General features: G+C 37.0%; 1 protein-coding gene across 1 annotated transcript in view; it reads left to right on the top strand.

The window, feature by feature from the left end:
- DNER (delta/notch like EGF repeat containing) overlaps nucleotides 1–18,951 on the top strand; it is a 117,876-nt gene that overhangs the window by 31,298 nt on the left and 67,627 nt on the right. The window contains exon 2 of the mRNA XM_021395825.1: nucleotides 13,371–13,667. Coding sequence (XP_021251500.1) covers nucleotides 13,371–13,667 — 297 coding nt within the window. The remainder of the gene's footprint in view (nucleotides 1–13,370; nucleotides 13,668–18,951) is intronic.

Raw genomic sequence — 18,951 nt, 5'->3', positions numbered from 1 at the left:
TGATTTTATTTTTAAGACCGTGAAATATATTTTTGTTCTGTTTTTTTTTTTTTTTTTCTTCCTCTCCCATATGTGGTCCCAGGATTTCAGGAAGTATTGATAGAGCATGCACATGTGAATAACAAAAATTGACTTGAGTTTCTCATAATCAAATGTAGGAAACTTATGATAGTGAATTGGTTACTGCCAAGCAGTATTGATCTTTCCAGATGAGCTTGTAATTAAGCAGCAGATCATTTGAGAAGAGAGAAAAAATTACGTGGATCTGCTAACCTATCAAAAGTTGTAAAGGAGCTGTTTTTTCTTCAGCAGGGTCTAAAAATCTGTAGTCTTCAAGGATATCATTGAAGTAGGTATTCCAAGATGGCTCTGCAATCATCACAAATTGCAGCTTTTGTAGAGACCTTATAAACATTTGAGCAAGGAGTGGTAGTGGAGTTCTGGAGAGTTCCACAAGAAAGCCTTTTGGAAGCGGAGGGGCCTGATTTTTCCAGAACAGAGACTAAATTATTGTAAGGGCATTTCTGTTGTAAACAGGAAATCTCAATAGTTCTAAAAATTCATTCTGCTCTGCGCCTGGCAATAGATGGATTTTTGTATTCCTCCTGCATGTGAACCTTATAAGTAAAAGCAATAATATATATGCTTTACATGCGTAAGTAGCATTTTTGGCTTCAGCTGGTTTAGAAACCTAATGTTTCAGAAAGTAATGTTTTTGACATAATTTCTTCTTAGCTTTTTGTTGTTAATGTTAGCAGTTCATATTCTATGAGTATCTTGCAGCTGAGTGCTTCGAGGACATGACTTAAGGTGGAGATCTCACGTTAAAGATACAGAAAACATTATTTAGCACTGACACATTTTTTAATGTTTTCATATTCTTAGGTAAAATCACACAGTAACAATTGAATTATTCAATAATAAGAATATTAGCATAAAAATAAAATAAAAATATACATACAATATTTGTATTTGTTTACAAAAAATACATAAATTCTTGTCTTTGCAGGGCAAATCTATTTCTTTGCACTAAAAGCTCTAGCACTAGCCATATTTCTTTTTCTGTTTCATCTATGTCTGTTTTGTTGCAAAAAAGAACCCTGAACCCATGATTCATCTTTAATGTTAGAAAATCAGACTGATTCTGCAACTAGATGTTTTGATTAATATAATACTTCTTTCTCTTGTGTTGTCAAAAAATATCTTTCCTGATCAACTACTCTTTTGTTCTTCTCCTGGAATCATTATTTCTTTCCAATTTCAGAGTTGTCCCACTTCCACCCTCTGAAATGTCTTTTGAGAAATAAGAAATTACCAGACAAAATAACTTCTTTATCAATATAGTATTTTAAAAAACCTTATGTCTCAGAAAAATATTGTAAAGGTCTTTAATTCAAAAAGATTTTCTGCGAGGCAAAAGGCAAGTATATTAAAAACAAGAGAAGAGCTTTGCTAGGATTATCAGTTAATCACATCATGGTTTTCAAATTTTATGACTTTTTATGGAATCTTGAAAGAGCACTGCAAATCCAAAATGTTTTCTGGGCACAAGGAAGCAAAACAGAAGCAACAGAAAAGAAAAGAAAATTGCTTTCATGACTTATTGGTTTTTTTTGGTCCCTATTTTTGTCATTCTTTTAGTCACTCATATTAATTAAAACTATTTTTGATGCAACTAATGGTCCCGGAACAGGGACAAGTGAAAAACAACAGCTACAAAATCCTACCAACATACAACCATAATGAGGTTATGTTGTTGTTTGCCATTTTGCAGATGCAGCAGTAAGAATCTTTTCCTACCCCAATGTACTTTCTGTCCTCAGAAGGAATAGCTGTTGTGTAGTGTCTTAAAATACCATGTAACCTGACACAATAAGATATGTAGGATATGGCACAGCAGGGATTTAATGAACCTTTTTTTTTTTGTCCATCTGAAACTTCCTACGTGGCATCTTGTAAGAGAGGTTTAATATTACTACATTTCTATTCCTGTTTTCTCTTTCTTTTTTTATTTATTTAATTTTAGTATTCATGTATTTATTGAAGGTCATGGACACAATACTGTTGCAAGACGTATATGTGTAGTTTTCAGTATTTTTCAAGAATATTTAGCATTTATCAAAAGATTCTATTTCATGCTGTGATGCAAATCCACACATTTACAAATGGAGTTTTGTCGAGTTCAGTGGGCCCCTGGAGATGCACTATTGTGCAAAATGTACTAAACTGCTTTGCTATTTGTAGACTCCATGTTTTGCTGCCTGTTCACTTGTTTCCTAAATCACCAGCTTTCAATACAATTACTGTAGGTAATGTAGCATTTTTTATACTGTCACTAACACATCAGAGCTAAGCCATGGAAATGACAGCATGCTAGTGCTTCAGTGCATGTGACTGGGAGGCAGTAGGCTGGCTGATAACTGCCAGGACCAACTGTAATTCTTTTATGGCAGCAGGGAACATTCCCTTTAATTCTTGTAGCTGTTGCATAAAGAGGCAAGGGCTTCAGCCCCTAAGTGCCTCATAATCTGAATATCCGCAGAAGTTCCTCCTTACGTCTGAAATGATATCAAGCACTGCTGTACAGGTCTTACTGTCCATTATCGCAAATTGCTATAGTAGATGACATTTGGTTTGCCACCAAAACTGAATGCTTTGCTACGAGAATTAATGAAATCTTGCAAAAATACAAGAAGAAAATAAAAACTACAGAAAACCTTATTAAAAATGCAAGCATGCATGCAGGACTCTAATTAATAAAAGGCCGTTCAAGCTATCTGCAGGAAATCGAATTCTGCTGCTATTGTCTTTGTAGTAAAAATCAAGCTTCCCAGCGTGATCTCAATAAGATCTGTAAATCCTTACCCTCTTAAGCAAAAAAAGATGCGACTATAATACTTAATATTCTGAAGGGGAAGAGCCCTTTCATTTGTGCCCCTTCATCCAGAGGGGGCACAAATCCTTTCCAGTGTTCATTAATATTGTAATGCGTTTGGTAACAGCTACAATCTTCTAGGGCAGATTTAAAATGATAGATGATGAGGTTGGTTGCTGGGCAGTACTTTACTGACATTCATCCTACCTTTTCTGTACGCATCTTTCATCATGCTGAACAATGAGTATAAACGGCATCCTGGAGACAGCAGTTGGAAGATCTTACGACAAACAACTTTCTGCTTGTTATCTCTGATGCGACTGAGAGAAAAAAATTAGTAAGCACACAGAGGAATAATTCTGCTCTTTGTGATGACAGGTTCCCTGTAACTGCAGGAGACTTGAGATTGGATCCACTGCCCTAGAGGGGTGGGCTAAATACAAAATTTCAGTTCCCTGCACCAGAGATTTTTGAGGTAGTTTCAGTCTTTGTGATAAGAAAATTCAGACTGGAGTCCTCTGTGCTAAAGAAACAGAAAGTCTGTATTTATAAAATAGAGACGTGAGACTGATCTAGAGGATGAAATTACAAGTAAAAAAAACAAAAATTCACATTAGAAAGATTGTACTAGCATTAACCAGAAAGATAAAGCCCTCAATGATAGTAACTGTGTATGTTATGTAAGTCATCATCGAGTTTATTTCTAATAATAATTTTAGAAGGACTTTGGGATCACAAGATAATTTATTTAAAACAAAAAAATGGTTTCAGTGGTGACAAAAGAAAATAGTTTGGCAAAACAGCTATTTCAGTTGGGGTTGAAGGAAGCACTGCCCCTAGCCAGTGTATACAGAGATCTATTTTATGCATCTGAAGATTGTCCTATTCTGAAGGTGCAGGCATATGCTGCTGCTGTCATTTCTTAACAAGTTACTGTGTGTTAGCTGCCAGGAAGCAACTGAGTTCACTCAGCCTGTCACAGAATGTGAGATAAAGTGTTGTAGTTCAAACCGCTTTCACAGAGCAAGAATCGCAGGGCCAAGAGTGAGTGAGGATGGGGATGGGTGCCAGTGTGACTGAGTGATGGTGAGCAAGCAAAGAAGGGTGGAGAAATTTTGGGCTCTTACCTCTACTCCCACCATCATTCAAATATTGAATCCCATTACTTTTGCAGTAAAATGATAAATTTTTCAGGAATCAGGAACTGAATGTTGGCTTGAAACCCACTGGACATTGTTCTTTATGTGCAGGCATGCATTTTGGTTATGAGATAAAGACACTGACTTTTCTACATTATCTCTGACCCCATTTTAAAATAAAAAAGTGAGTTAATCTCATTATGATCTGGTAGAATGTTTAAGAAATAAAAAAAAAAAAAAACAGGAGACCACATTCCTGTGATTTACATTTCTGCCAGCAGTTTCTAACTGAGAGCAGTAATGTCGGTTGTAATGCTGTTATTTAAAATGCTCCTCTATATGACCAGGTATTTAAGCATTTTCTGTTGCCAAATGGCTCAGGTGGTAAAATGCCTTCTTTTTGATGTATTGTAGCTTTAAATTATTATTACTTGTTCTTTTCACACTCCCAAGATTTTGTTTGTTCATACTTGTTTTGGAAAATAAGGCATCAATGAATGATTATGCCACACCTCTTTAGTTACTCTGTATACTTGATCTTTTCCTCTTTCCACAGCCTTTTGTGGGCAAAAGCTAGGAGAGTAGCCCCTTGTCACAACCATTGAGTTTTTCAAGATTCTATATGCTGTGGATAGTTTAACTTCATAGCTTTAGTTCATGACTATTATTTGCTCCTGTTGCTCTTGTGAGAACTGTGTGCCTATTTTTGCCTTACCTCATCTGTAAATGTCTGAAGCCTCAGATGTCTAAATCAAGAAATACCATTAGTACTTGAACTAACAAAATCTTACCTAATATGTATTTGTGTCTTGAGATTGGTTGATGTTGATGCCACAGAAAGTGAGTTGTTACTGTTGTACTTAGTAAGGGCGCTCTGTCTTGTAGCTATGTTGCTTACATTTAAGTGTGAGCATATGCTGCGATCTTTTCGGCAGTTAGAGCACTCAAAAAGACCTGATTTTCCATCTGGTTACTAGTTTATACAATGCCTGTAAATGAAGTTTCATTATTTTTGAGGTCATAGAATGGCTTGGGTTGGAAGGATCCTCAGAGATCACCTAGTTCCCACCCCCCTGCTGCGGTCAGGGTTGCTGACCTCTAGATCCAAGCACCAGCTCTGGCTGCCCAGGGCCCCATCCAACCTGGCCTTGAACACCTCCAGGGATGGGTCACCCAAAACCTCTCTGTGCAACCTGTGCCAGCACCTCACCACCCTCTCAGTGAAAAAACTTCCCCCCGACATCTAACCTCAGTTTCCCCTCCTTTAGTATAAAACCATTCCCTGTTGTCCTCTCACTGTCTACTAATGTAAACCAAATCTGGCTTGAACTTTTCACTGGGGTCAAAGTTTTTAAGGAGAGACAAACAGAAGGTTCTGTAAAACTTAATGTATCTGAATAGAGGTTGTAGCATGCTCTTGTTCTTAAAACAGAAAAAGATTTAGGAGTTCAAGTTCTTTTTACTTTAATAGACTAGGTGTGTAATTTCCATAGTTTCGAAAATCCCAGTGGGGGATTTTGCTTGGGAATTTTTGTTTCATAAAAATATTGGAAATTTATTCCTGCTGTGATAGCCCCAATTTCAACATAACTGAGAGTATTCATTGCAGAACCTTAAGATATTGAAGTAATGTTGTTAGCCTTGAATTAGGCAATGACCCATATGTTTAACCTCAAAGTTAAGTTAATTTGAATTGGTTAATCTTTTGTTTTAAAAAAATATTTTAAAATCTTTGCATATAGATCGGAATACTAGCTATTTTTAAAAATAAAATAGTACCTGTCATTTTTCAAGATTAATTAATAACTTCAGTAATACAAAGGGTACGTATTTTAGGAATGGCATATAATTAATTTCAGTTACTGACATGTGGATAACGTATTTGAAACTAATAAAATTCATTTGAGGAGTAAAAATGTTATGAATTTTCATAACATTGCTTATCATAATTTCCCATCATAAAAATATCTTGTGCACCCCACTGTTGCTCAAGAAAAAATGCTTCTAAAAAGGGAAAACAGGGAATGAAGACACTATTGGTAATTCTTTCGCTGTGTGATGTTTTCATAATGTAATAATAGCATAAACAGACTAATGTGATGCGTTAGTGTAATGCAGTTAATGCTTTCTGTTCAGAACTACCCATCAGTTTTACCACTGGTAATGTGAGAGCCAATGGTGTCCTGTTTAACAATTATCCTGGAGGTTGCCAGCCCCTACTGACGGTAAAATGAGATGATGCTGAGGCAAAAAACCTCACTGCTAATCTCCACAGATCTATATGTATTTATATAATTTCTGATAGATAGCTGATCTATCTTATTTTCAGAGTGGATATTCTGACTTCATTTTGTTTTTGAAAAACATTTCTGCTAAGTATGGAAATTGATGAAAAATTCTAAGTTGGTTTAGCTTTTCTGCTGGAAATGTAATATTCAATCTGTTGTATCAATAGAAGTAGCAAACAATTTGAATGTCCTTTCCCAGCAGGATAGAGGAATATATACCACAAAAATAGTATTAAAAATAATCTGCTGAGAAGAGCTGAGGAAAAACTACAAGGTGCTTCTCAATAATTATTTATGTGCGTGCTTACATCTGGCAGTAATCTGTGCTTAGTGGGAAGTAGATATTTTCCTTTTGTTGAGGCAGAGGGAAAGTGATCTCGATTTATTTTGTGGTTATTTCAGTATGCCTCAAGGTAAGAATGTGCCTGAGGACGGGTAAAGCAAAGCAGCTGATGTATGTTAACTTATTATGCAAGGGTAACTTACCCATTTGCTGGTTCTCCGTTTTTCAAATCTATCGTGCTGTTTAAAGTTTGCCTTGTTATGTTTGCTGGTTTTTCAAATAGATTTAGGCAGCCATGCTTTTGGTGTCAATTAAACAGGCAATTTCTGTAGGCATTTTTGCTGCTTCACTGAAGTAAAGAAAATGTTTTCTACCCATTTATTACATTCTCTGGCAGTTTCATTACTCTGGATATTCAAAACTCATAGAATGAGAATGGCAGCTTGGAAGCAATCCAAAATGCTCGCAGTTAACGGTGTTTCAAAGAATCATGTTCCAAATTATCTGATAAAGGTTTCTCTTCTTTATTGCGCTTATTGATGCCTTTCCTGATGGGTTGGGGCATTGAGTGCAACCACTAAAGGAAAACAGTAAGTGTTTAATTCTCGAAGGATGTGACTACATTGTCATTTCAGTGGGATACAGTTCTTGGCATGAGCCTTCTAGATCTTGATTCATTCCCACTCTGTGTTGCAGCTTGTTGTTTCTAATGTAGTTGCTATATCGATGTTTTATTCAATATATCAGTTCTTGCTCGCATTGTGTTCAGGGGTGGGGAATACAGCCCTGATTGTTGTGGCTTCCAGGACGGCACTTTCTGTATCTTCGTGGCCTCCCTGTTCTTTAAAGGGGAGGACACCCAGGGCTCATGTAGGAGCAGTTCATAGCCAATAGCCATTTTCTAGTTAGAAATAACACTGTATAGACACTTTTTTTTTTCTTTTCTAACCTGGCAAACTGTGACATTCTGATTCCTATATGGACTTGGTGTGTATGATCAAGGGGCAAGTGATCACCGCACACTGTGAGGCAGTTGCACCATGACGTAGTACTTTAGTTTTCCATGTGTGGCAGAGGAATTACTTTAAGTAGCAGTAGTGTCCTTAAAAGTATGCAAAAGTGATTGAAGGTAGATACTTAGGAACGCTTAAGGTGGAGAAGCCTGTGCTCACCAAAGTACTGACACTAGTTAATTTTTACATTCTTATGAGACAATCTCATTCATTTTAATTCTCATAATCCCAGTGCATCAGTGATTCTTTTAATTTTATTACTGTATTTATTTATTTATTTATTATTATTTATTTCTGTTTGGTCACAGTTGGAAAATTGAAGTGCTGTTCAACTTACTTGTTTTTCTGGACACTTCGTTGTGATGACGTGTAGTTTCTGTGCATGCAGTGCCAATAGGATTTTGTTGTCTTTTAAAGATTAATTAGAAAGGAACGGATAAGTTAGAAATGTTTGCTAACTTTGAAGACTTACAGTTGGGTATTTCTCTGAATACTGCTGTTTATCTAAGCACAGAAATGTTCTGATGAAACCTGAATAGCCATGGAAAAAAAACAGAAGAGAAAGGAAAAAATAACAAAGAAACAAACATGAAGCCCATAGGTTACAGATTTAGCCTTCCTGTTTTAAGATTTATTTCATTATTTTATTTACTTGTACTCATTCCTGCTTGAGAGTTCCTATCTACAGTTGGTTCTTTTCTTCACATTCTGAAAAAAAAAATTATCCAGATAACATAGGTGTTGAAAGAAATATAATCTCCATTTTACAGTTAGAAAAGAGACAGAAGGCTTTTTTTTTTTTTTTTTTAGATAAAACTATTTACTAAGATAGAGAAAAGGAAGAGGAGTCTGACTGTTCTCAGGTCACACTGGATGTTTCTGAGAACCAGAAATTGAACCAAAATTCTTGCTTGAGTCCCGTTAAATCACAGAAAGTATTTCCTTAAAATAGAATAAAATGCATTTGCTTAATACATTCATTTCAGTGCTTCTTCTGTGGACACTCTTTGGAGCAGCTGATTTTTTTATTTTCCCTCATCTCAATTCATCCTGTTTTCTTGTCTTTCATTTCCTAGTTTGCATTAATGTTGAATGTGTGATAGAACGGAATTAAAACTTCAGTGGATCGAAGGTCTGAATCAGTCTACATTTAAATAACAGTTTGAAGATAATTAAGCCATTCTTTCAAAGAGATTACATTTCTAGATAATGTTTATTTCCATTGCTATGTAGAAGATCTAAATCTGTTTCCATTTCCTTTTCATAAATGGATACATATGCAAACATTGTATAGTATTTCAGGTGTGCTTAAAAAAAAAAGTGTTTCATAATTTTTTTGTATTTACTGTCTGAAACGAATAATATCTTAAGACTGTAGATTTTAATTATTTTCTTTCTATAGTGTTCAAAAGTTGATAACTTTCAATGTACAGTGCTTGAAGTTGAGGCATCTGATCCTTTTTCAGTGATGGTGATGCAGGATGGATCTTCCCATGATCTCTACCTGGTTTTCTGCTTCTGTATTAGGGCATTTCTTCAGCAGGTGTCAGTTTCTTCTACCAATATAAATCCCTCCTAAGATGTTTTTTACCTGAATACATGCAAACTAACATATTTAATCTAAATCTCAACCAGCTAAATTCAGTGTACTTATTTGAAAACTGCAGCTTTCATCCCGTAACTGGAGAAACCATCTCAGAGAGCCAAAGCTGGAGGCTTTGGGGCTCTGCTGACTTTTACTATCTGGATACAGTTTTGAAGGCATTGGGTGCTATGGAACACGAGTGTCAAATAGCAGCCTGTGATATTGTTGGGGCAGCTTGGCTTTGTTAACAGATTAGCAGTCAGTGCATAGAACAGATTTGAACAATTAGCTGAATCCCTAATTAAGAGCTGGACTTTGTTCTTTCTGTATTTTACTGAAGCCAAGCTGGAAGATTGTATAGTGTTGTCTGTGATTGCAAGAAGTCACAATAAAGAGAGCCAAAAATTAGTTTTGTACTAACACATCTAAGAGGAGCGTTGCGGGCGGGAGAAGGGCTTTGTATAGTGTTTAGCAGTTCTTTTTAGCCTTCTTTTTAGATTTTCCTTTTTATTTCCTTAAGCTCTCTGAGGGGTCCTAACTGTCTCCAGGTAGAACAAGAGAGTCTACCCTGAAGAGACACTGAATGAGCATTAAATGACAAACTGGTGTCACCACAAAGACTACTGGTGAAAAGATCTTGCAGATATACATCTTGCAGTGTTTTATCTGAAACTAAAACTTTAGGAAACAATTGGACTGACTGGCTAACAATCTGTGTTTGTGAGTGTGATACTTTTAGAAGCCTATTGTTTGTACCATACCTGTGTTTATATTCTGTCTGCCTTTGGAAAATGAACTGCAATATCAAGGTCACCTTGGTATGCGTCTATCTTAGGATTTTTGTTGGAAAAATACTCAACTAATTACATCTGTTTAGGCATATGAAATAGTAATTACATACAAATAAATGTTATAATTTAACTCAGCTTTGTCAGCTGGGTACTGCAGCTGCTGACTATACCTATTTAGTCAATGAGTGTATTATGGAAACATTCAGACTATTAAATGGAGAAATGGGGATGAAAGCAAGAGACCTACCTACTAAATATACTTCCTCAATAAAGATTATTGAAATTATACATCTTTAGAAAAAAAGAAAAAGATTTTTTGGTAGATGTTATATTACATTCTTGTACAAATAGCCAGTGACCAAATTCCTGTTACTTGCATCCTCCTTTTCTCTGTGTAGCAGTGGGCATGAGCCAACAGTGTGCTCCCCAGGAGACCAACTGCATCCTGGGCTGCATTGAAAGAGTTGTGGCAGCAGGGCAAGGGAAGGGATCGCTCCTCTCTGCTCTGCCCTTGTTTTGATAAGCTTCGTGAAAGAAAAAAAAAGGAGCTATAGAATTAATAGTAACTAAGAAAAGGGAATCATATCTTAAAATCTTGTGAAGTACCTCATAAAACTCAATTCTGAGAAAGTGCATGGCGAAGTTCTCCATCTACACTCATCTGTTTTAATTCTTCTTGTAAACCAAACAGACGTAAATGTTTTCACTGACGTGTGTGGGCCGTCAGCGACAGCTCCAGAGGCACACGGTGCGTGGCACATCACAATAACCACTGCTTATCTTACGCACACCCATTTCCATTCAGCAATTGGACAAGCTCAAGACAGTTTACAGCATGAACATGTCCATCACAATGCACTTTGATCATTTTGATCATAAAGTGAATGGATGTATTGACTTGAGAGGAAAAGAAGTGCCCTTTGTGAAACATTTTTTCCTTTTGTGTTAACATTTCAAGTGTGACAAGAACAATTAAATTTCCTCAGAATGGAATGAGTGATGATTCATTAATGAAAATGAGTTAATGTGAGTTTGGATAGATTGTGAAAGAGTAAGTGAAGAGCTTATGCAACAGTAGGAGAGCTGCGTGTCTTTGAAACTCAGATCTAGTTTGAGCCACTGGAACGAGAAAAACTGTTGTAAACTGGTTTTGGTCTGGGCTTTGTTTACCCTGAAACAATTTTTATCTTCAGCAGTCTTAATGGAAAAGGAAAGTGCTGTGAAAACTTCTGCTGCTTGGAAGCGAGAGCAAGCTTAAAACATACCTGATGAACTGTAGAACAGAACTGGTTTTGTTCCTTCCTGAAATCCTTTTCCCCTCTCCCTCGTCTTTTCTCTCATATATAGCTATGATTTTGCTGATTGAGGAGGTGTCCTCTAAGAACTTACATATTCTGTTGGTTTGAAGGAGAAATAAACTTTAAGGAGATAAGCCAACCTGGTTGTAAAAATCCACACTTTGATTCTTGACATGTGAAGTATATATAAATTCACTATATATTTGGCTTTTGAAGTGGAGAAGAATCAGATCTTGTGCCTGCTGTCTAATACATCACCTAATATGTATGAGATTAGCTATGGATGTCATTTACTTTGCATAGGGACACAACTGAACAACAAGATAAATGAGCATACTGTATATTTTAGACAGTATTTAGATATATGGGATATATTTAAATTTTCTTGTGTGGCCTCTAACTATTCTGCATCAGTCAGTAAAAAATCTAACATTCATAATTAACAGTTTCCAAAGTTAATGCTCATAATAATGCTTCCTCTGCTGTCCGAGAATTATTACAGAGCCTGGAGTACAAAATATTCCATTAAGAGGAAAAATTCCAGCCAAGGTCAACAGAAGTATGGTTTTAGAAAAGGAAGAGTTAATATTCGTATTTGGTGCTCCTGATACCAGGGCTTTGAACAGATGGGAAGGGAAAATTCCAAGTGTAGACCCAATCATTACTTTGTCCCCAAAGATTCTGAAATTGCAGACTTTAAGTGCCTGATATGTTTTGCTAATAGTGAAGTTACTCCAGGTTATTTCTAGAGGGATGGCAATTGTAGCATTAAAGATATATACAACTTATATAATTCTTATGTATTATTAAACGTTTGTTACAACTGTCATTAAGTGTGGTGCTGTAGTGAGAAACAGAATAAGAAGCAGCATTGCTTACTCAGGGAAGGACTGGAATATTGTGCAGGAAAGAACTGGCTAACTTTGGGGGCTGGGACACTTGGTTGAAATTTGCATGTCGAGACAAAAGATGTCTGCTTGCAGTGGCGGATTGATTATCGGTGTGAGGACAAATCAAGGGAACTGCCTGGCTGTATCAGTTAATCAAGTGATGACAGTGAGTCAGCAGTGTGTAGTGATGTAGCTCTGATAAGGCAAAAATTTCTTAGGTGGTATCAGGAAGCTATTTCTGGAGTAAACAAAAGCGTTGATGTGTTTGCAGAAAGCAGTGCTGAATGTCAGAGTGTGCTCTGAGACCATGGCCACAAATGGAGGGCCTGTCCTGCCCCAGGAGGCTGAGCTCATCAGGTGGAACCTGGCAGTGGTTTGTAGATGTGCTCTGTAAGTAAGTTGTGCAGGCAAATGCCAGCATGGTGGAGTGAAGAGGCATTTTGCCTTCAAGTCAACGATGACACCAGAAACGGAGTACAGGCTAGCTTGTGGATAAATCTAAGGCAGAAATCAGAAGAAAGCAGGTGAGCGTAGAGCAGGATTTTTCTCACATTGCTGAGCTCTGTCTTGTTCTCATCTATTACAAATGCTGCCTTAAGAAGAAGCTTTTTTTTTTTTTTTTCCCCCTAATCATTCCTGTTAGGAAGTTTTCAGCACCAGAGTCAGTAAGATTCTGAAACTTCTGCCCACTAAATGAAGTGCAGGCAAAAGGCCCAGCTGTTTTAAAATTGAATTTATGTCCACAAATAGGATTACACGATGTGCTTAGCTCTGGCAATGCACAGCTACTTCCTGACACAGTGACCTGTGTGAGCTCTGTGTCCCATTCCCACTGCTGTTACTGCCTCATGTTTCTAGATTTTGGTGTTTTCCCTGGACAGATTACTTCAAAGATTGTTTTGAAAATTACAGATTGTGAGTGGTAGCCATGCTCCTACTTCATGTTTATCACTTTGCTTGAATGTGTTAACGGCACGTTTGCATGGAATATTCTGAGAGCAGTGATGAATATAGATTAGTCAATATTCTTCTTTAATCCTTTGAATTTACTTCCTTGAAGTTGTATCAAAGATGAGCTTGGTTCTTAGATATGTTTGGAAGGTAAATACAGAAGGGGAAAAGAATCTTGTTTTATGGTGTTTCTAAAGCTCATAAATAAAGCTTTTATATGTAGTAATTGACCTATATGATGACTTTTTTTTCCTCAGTTCATTTCAGACCCTTGTGCCAGCAACCCCTGTCACCATGGTAACTGCAGCACCAGTGGGGATGGCTACCTCTGTGCCTGCAGCGAAGGCTATGAAGGAGCAAACTGCGAGCGCTCACGGCACAGCCCTTCACTCCCCAAGCAGGCAGAGGCATCATCTCCGCGACAAAGCAGGCCTGTCACCTCCACACTGGAGCCCGACATCATTCTGCCTCACTCACGAGCAACGGTGACGCTACCTACGTGGCAGCCAAGGGCAGGACAGAAAGTTGTAGACCTGAAATGGGATGACATCGAGGTGAGAATATTCTGTTTAAATAAAAACACACAGAAAATTGCTTCCAAGTGATGTTGTGGTTGGATTGTCACTTGTGCATGATTTCAGGGCTCTCTACATGAGAGGGCTGAAGATATGGTTTCTTCCGAGTTAACTTGCTGGTAAAATTAAACACACACAAAAGAGATATTTATTAAAGGTAATGAGCTTAAGGGTGGCCTTTCAAAAATATTGTATTGGGAATTTCTCCAAAATGAGAATGTTTTATTCCAGTCATTCATATGACCCAATATCTCTGAATATCAAATAAATTTAGGGAAATCTCTATATAAGTAGTTATAGGGCTGTATCCCGTTTCAGTGTGAGTTCTGGTAGGCAATGTCTGGAGAAAAGAGCTTTATTTTCTGAAATACCTTTACCCATATCTATTATTTTACAGTAGAACCTATGTCAGGCACTGACAATGAAGCCTGGAGAGAAGGCACTGAAGCAGAAACAAACAATGATCTGTTTTTATTAGTTTAAATGCAGTGTAATCTCTGCTTGGCTGCTTTCAGTGTCCTGATCAATTAAGGGCATGTCCTTCCCGGTGCGCCTGCCTTGCCCTGTGTGTGTTCCTCAATCTGTGATCTGGTATTGTATAAGTAAAATTTCTGCCTGGTTTGCATTTTAGATAGATTCAGTAAGCATTCCAGACAGATTCTTCACAATTGGGTGTTTTAATAACTGAAATTCACTTGTCTTATCTCTTCTCTTACCTGATAAATACATATAGCTTATCAATCACAAATGCATTAGTAATGCTAATAATTGTTACACTACATTATAATAGAAATTACTTGTCTTTATATGTTTTTGCTATAATGGGTCTTGTGTTTTTCACAGTATTTTTCATGTAACATAGTGATCTTCTGTTCTTCGGAATTCATAGCAAGGGAGAGATACTTCCTTGGAAGAAACATTCCAGTTGCTAATTAAAGATGTTGTCTCTGATCTTATATTAAACCAAAGGGAGAGCTGGTATGCACAGGGGTCTGTGTTTCAAAGCCTCTTTGGTGGAGTCTTCAAGAGTAAAGAGTTCAGTGTTAAGTAGGAAAATACTACCTTTCCTCATAGCTTTAAAGGATTTGCCAAGCTTCTTCCTTACTTACACTCTCTTGTAAGCAAAAATAAAATAGAATAAAATGAAGTAACTGTAGTTTTTAATTGCAAAAATCTACTCTTTTGATCTTCCGTGAGATTAGGAGGTGGCAAAGGCTGCTATTGCTTTTTGGTGTGTGTTTGTTTTTTTGTGAGCCTTCCAAGTTGGCCTGTTTTTCACCTTTAATCTATACTGATACCACAAGTTAACCAATGCTCTTCAAACTCTTTTGTCTGTGTACTCAGAGAGAAATTTTGCCAGAATCTCTCCAAATGAATGCTCTCTCAGTCTCCCAAGGATGAATTTTCCATAGAAGCTCTTTCAGGATGTTTTGGGAACTCCTGAGAGAAATAAATCCTCTAAGGGAGACATGATATATATTTGCAGTTGGACATTTTTTTGCATTCCTCAGATACAAAGACAACATGCAGATGTCTTTGGATACAGTTTCATTTCTCTGAGAGATCTTGTTATAACTAATTAGTCTTTTCCTTATAAGGAAGCTAAGGCCTACCAACAGAGACCATTAAGAGTAAATATTAGACTCTGTTGATTTCTGAAATATAACAGGGGTTTATCCTTGTGCTCAGCTGCTGAAAGAGAGATCTTTTTTTCCTGCTTTGGGCAACTAAATGAATTGTTCCACTTGCAAGACAGATAAAACTAGCAATTGAAACTTCCCCAGCCCAATGGTCTTTCATATTACAGTGTACAAAAGATAGAAATTAATGAATAATAGAAGGAAAAAAAAGAAATGATCTCATTAATCCTAATCAAATAATAGATTCAACAAAAGTTTCTGTGTAAAAATCAACTGTTAGAATAGCAGTGCCCTACTCCTATATATTACTTTCCCTTAACAGCTCTCAAATTGTTTTTCAGAGGAAATCAGTAGTATTATTCACATTTTGTAGATGGAGACACTGAAGCACAGAGCAATAAAATGATTTGCCAGGTGTGCAGCCAGGAATTAGAATGCTAAGCACGTGAGTCCTAGACTAACCTTTTATTTATACTAGAATGCTACTGCTCAGATTCTAGGCTTTGGAACTAGTGATTAGACCTACAGTAAGCTTGTAATTCTCCTTGCAATGTGGATAGCATTTGTTTTACATGTATTTTTATTCAGTGAACTATATGCCTTTTTAAGTAGTGTGGCTGGTCCAGGTGGAAGCTTCTGAAAGGGGATACTCCTGCTCTGCAACAAATGAATATGCTTAAGGAATAATTCTGCTTGAAAGAGAGACCTTTGAATCTTGTTTGCATTCTCGGCTGCTGAAAGTGTGGTGTTTTTTTTTTTTTTTTTAAGTAGCCTATAGGTGCATCATTGTTTTGATGTAAAAATACATGGAGAGGAAGTTTCTCTGACTGACCTGACAGACTTTGGATAAGTTTACCTCCTAGCTTCCTCTCCAATGACCTGAGCTCATAATCTTCACGTAAAGACTTGTTGATGTGGATTTTTTTGCTTGATGAGTTTGTTTCCACAGTGCATATCTGTATTATTCAGAACAGCTCCATACACTGTGTCATAAGAAATGACCATTCAAGGAAATAATATTGACTAAATGATTTATTGGAGGATTTTATGAATGTGGTCCTCATTTTGGTGGTCAACTTAAGACAAGAAGGCATCTGGTTAACATGATTACCCTGGTCATTTATCTGAGAAGTGGCATTGTGTAAGATAACCTACTAAGCTAGCTAAAGCATCTACCACTTGGTGCAATATTGATATTAGTAACCTGTGACATAAATACAAAGTTTTAGTAGTGTTACCAGAGGATTGCCATCTATCAGAATCTTTGGTTAATGGATCCTCTCAACAGTGTGATTGCTGACTACTCAAATCCACTTTAGCTTAGATGAGCTGAGCTATATCGACAAACTGCCCGTGACAGAATTTTCTGGGTAGATATGCAGACTTTCTTACGTTTAATTTCAGTGCTACAATAGCTGGCAAGGCTCCTTCGTTTGATACTGTTTTTGGACTCAGTCTGTCGGCCTTCCCTTGGTGCTCTTTAGAGAGGCACTCCTACTCTAAACACTTCTGCTTTTCTCTCCCACTGGTGAGGTCTGTTAGATGTAAGCCTTCATTTTCTTTCTGTTCTCATTTTCTTTCAAGCATCATCCCATATGAAACTCTTGAGGGTAGAGGCAAATACACTCGTGGGGTTTAAACTATATGACACCAGGTTTTTGGAAGCAGTAGTTTTTCCATGCTGCCGGATTAGGGTACTGCTTTTCTTTTATAAATCTGTCCTGAATGGGATTTCTGTGCCAGAAATGGTTGTGGCTTATTGCTTGGCATTTTGACTAAAAGAAGATAGTAATTGATCTCCCTCTTTGGATTCTATTACATTGGCTTTTCTTTTCGTGCAACTCTTCTCTTTTTAATTCTCTGCAGACAGCAGTTCAAGATCTTCTAGTCAACATCTAACCTGTTTTAAATTCTCTGTAGTATTTTTCTCTTGCATAAAGGAAGCTGACAAACATTTTATATTTCTTAGAAAATAAAAGATACTTCTCGTCACCCTTAAATGTTTGGAAAAGAAGAAATTCTGCAGGCCTTATCTTGATGGAAGTGTAGTTATATGTTTAGAAAGGGCAAAACTGTAATTTTTGAAACTTACTTTATTGAATTTAAAGTTAATGTGCAATCCTTTGGAATAAGATTTGAAAAAGCATTTGCAAGAGCATTCTTCATACCTCATTCATCTCTTCTGTCTCTGTGCTACTGAAGAAGGGAAAGGCCATCTTTCTTAATGACCATGTCAGTTTTCATGGTAGACCACCCAACTGCATAGTCTTGTTTTTCTCAAAGGACCAGTTTTCATACGCTTTCTATTAACCTAATGTGTTTTCAAATCTGTTTAAAATTTTAGGCTTAGACCTTATTATTTTTTTCCTTTTAAGTACTACATTTGTAGAATGACTTGAGCTGGAAGGGACCTTAAAGATAATCTAATTCAAACCACCCAAGAGTCTTGAATCTTTTTTAAGATAAGTTTATATTCGTCTCTTTTATTTACTTCCAGAAAAATGTGTGGGAATGATGTATGCATTCATGTATTCTGTTTAATTCCGGACCAATCTGCCCAACTTTGCTTTGGCTGCAAGGCCATGCAGAGTTCCTTGTTCACTCATTAGGAGTGGAAAGTAGAGAATGGTTTTAGAGATAGAAGAAAAAATAGAACCTTCAGAGATCACAGAGGAGGGAAGTGTAACTTAAAAATGCACTAGTATGTGCGTGAGTTTGCTTATTTGAGTAACCTTTGGGAGATGTTTCTATAAAAAAATCACTCCTACTATGTTGGAATGGGGTTTTGTTTACACTGTGATGTCACTGAAGTGACAGTGGCAATTACAAGAAAGAGACAGTAACCAACTGGCTTATGAGTTAAATTTTTTCTTGCAGAATCACAGCCTAGGTGACCTTGGAAGAGAACTCTGGAGATTCTCTAGTCCACCACTCTTGCTCAAAGCAAGGCAGCTTAAGCAGCTTGCTCAGAAGTGTTCTGTCAAGACTTGAATACCTCCAGGGTTGGAGAGTCCTCAGTATACCTGGTCATAATGTTTCAGTGTTTGGAAGTAGTCATTACTATTCAGAAATGTTCATTAATATCTTGTTCATAGGGTAGTAAAGAACTGCTAAGGCTAATGTGAATTTGGTGATTGCACTTACAGACTATTATGTCTGGGGAAAGTATGGAGTGTTTTGCAAGAAGCAAAATATTTTTGCAGTCCTTTAAATTTGAAGAGTTAAGATATAAAGCAAACGGACTTGTGATGCTGTACCAATATGACTGTATTTTGCACTGTTGAAGATTAGCCTGTCAGTGTGGATAAGGCTTTGTAGAAATACAAATATCTGTGTGGTCAGCTTTCCAAGCAACATGCAAGGAAACTTCATTTCAACAAGTATCTTCAGAGAACTACTTTCAGTAGTGCAAGACTGCGTGTATGTATTCTAGCATAAATGTAGACTGAGTCTCTGTGTTCCTTAGCCTCATCAAGCTGAGGGCTAGTATGCTTAATCTACCAAGGTTATAAAAGCACACATGTAAAAATACTTCCCTGGGATCTGTCTGTGTTGCAGGACTTGTGGAATGGTGTGTGTATTTCTTTATATACGTTGGTGTATACGGCAGAAGAGTATCTGCA

Source organism: Numida meleagris, chromosome 4, assembly GCF_002078875.1.
Source record: "Numida meleagris isolate 19003 breed g44 Domestic line chromosome 4, NumMel1.0, whole genome shotgun sequence".
Classification (NCBI taxonomy): Eukaryota; Metazoa; Chordata; class Aves; order Galliformes; family Numididae; genus Numida; species Numida meleagris.
The sequence above is the reverse complement of the archived record's forward strand: the minus strand, read 5'-3'. Positions and strand labels throughout refer to the sequence as shown.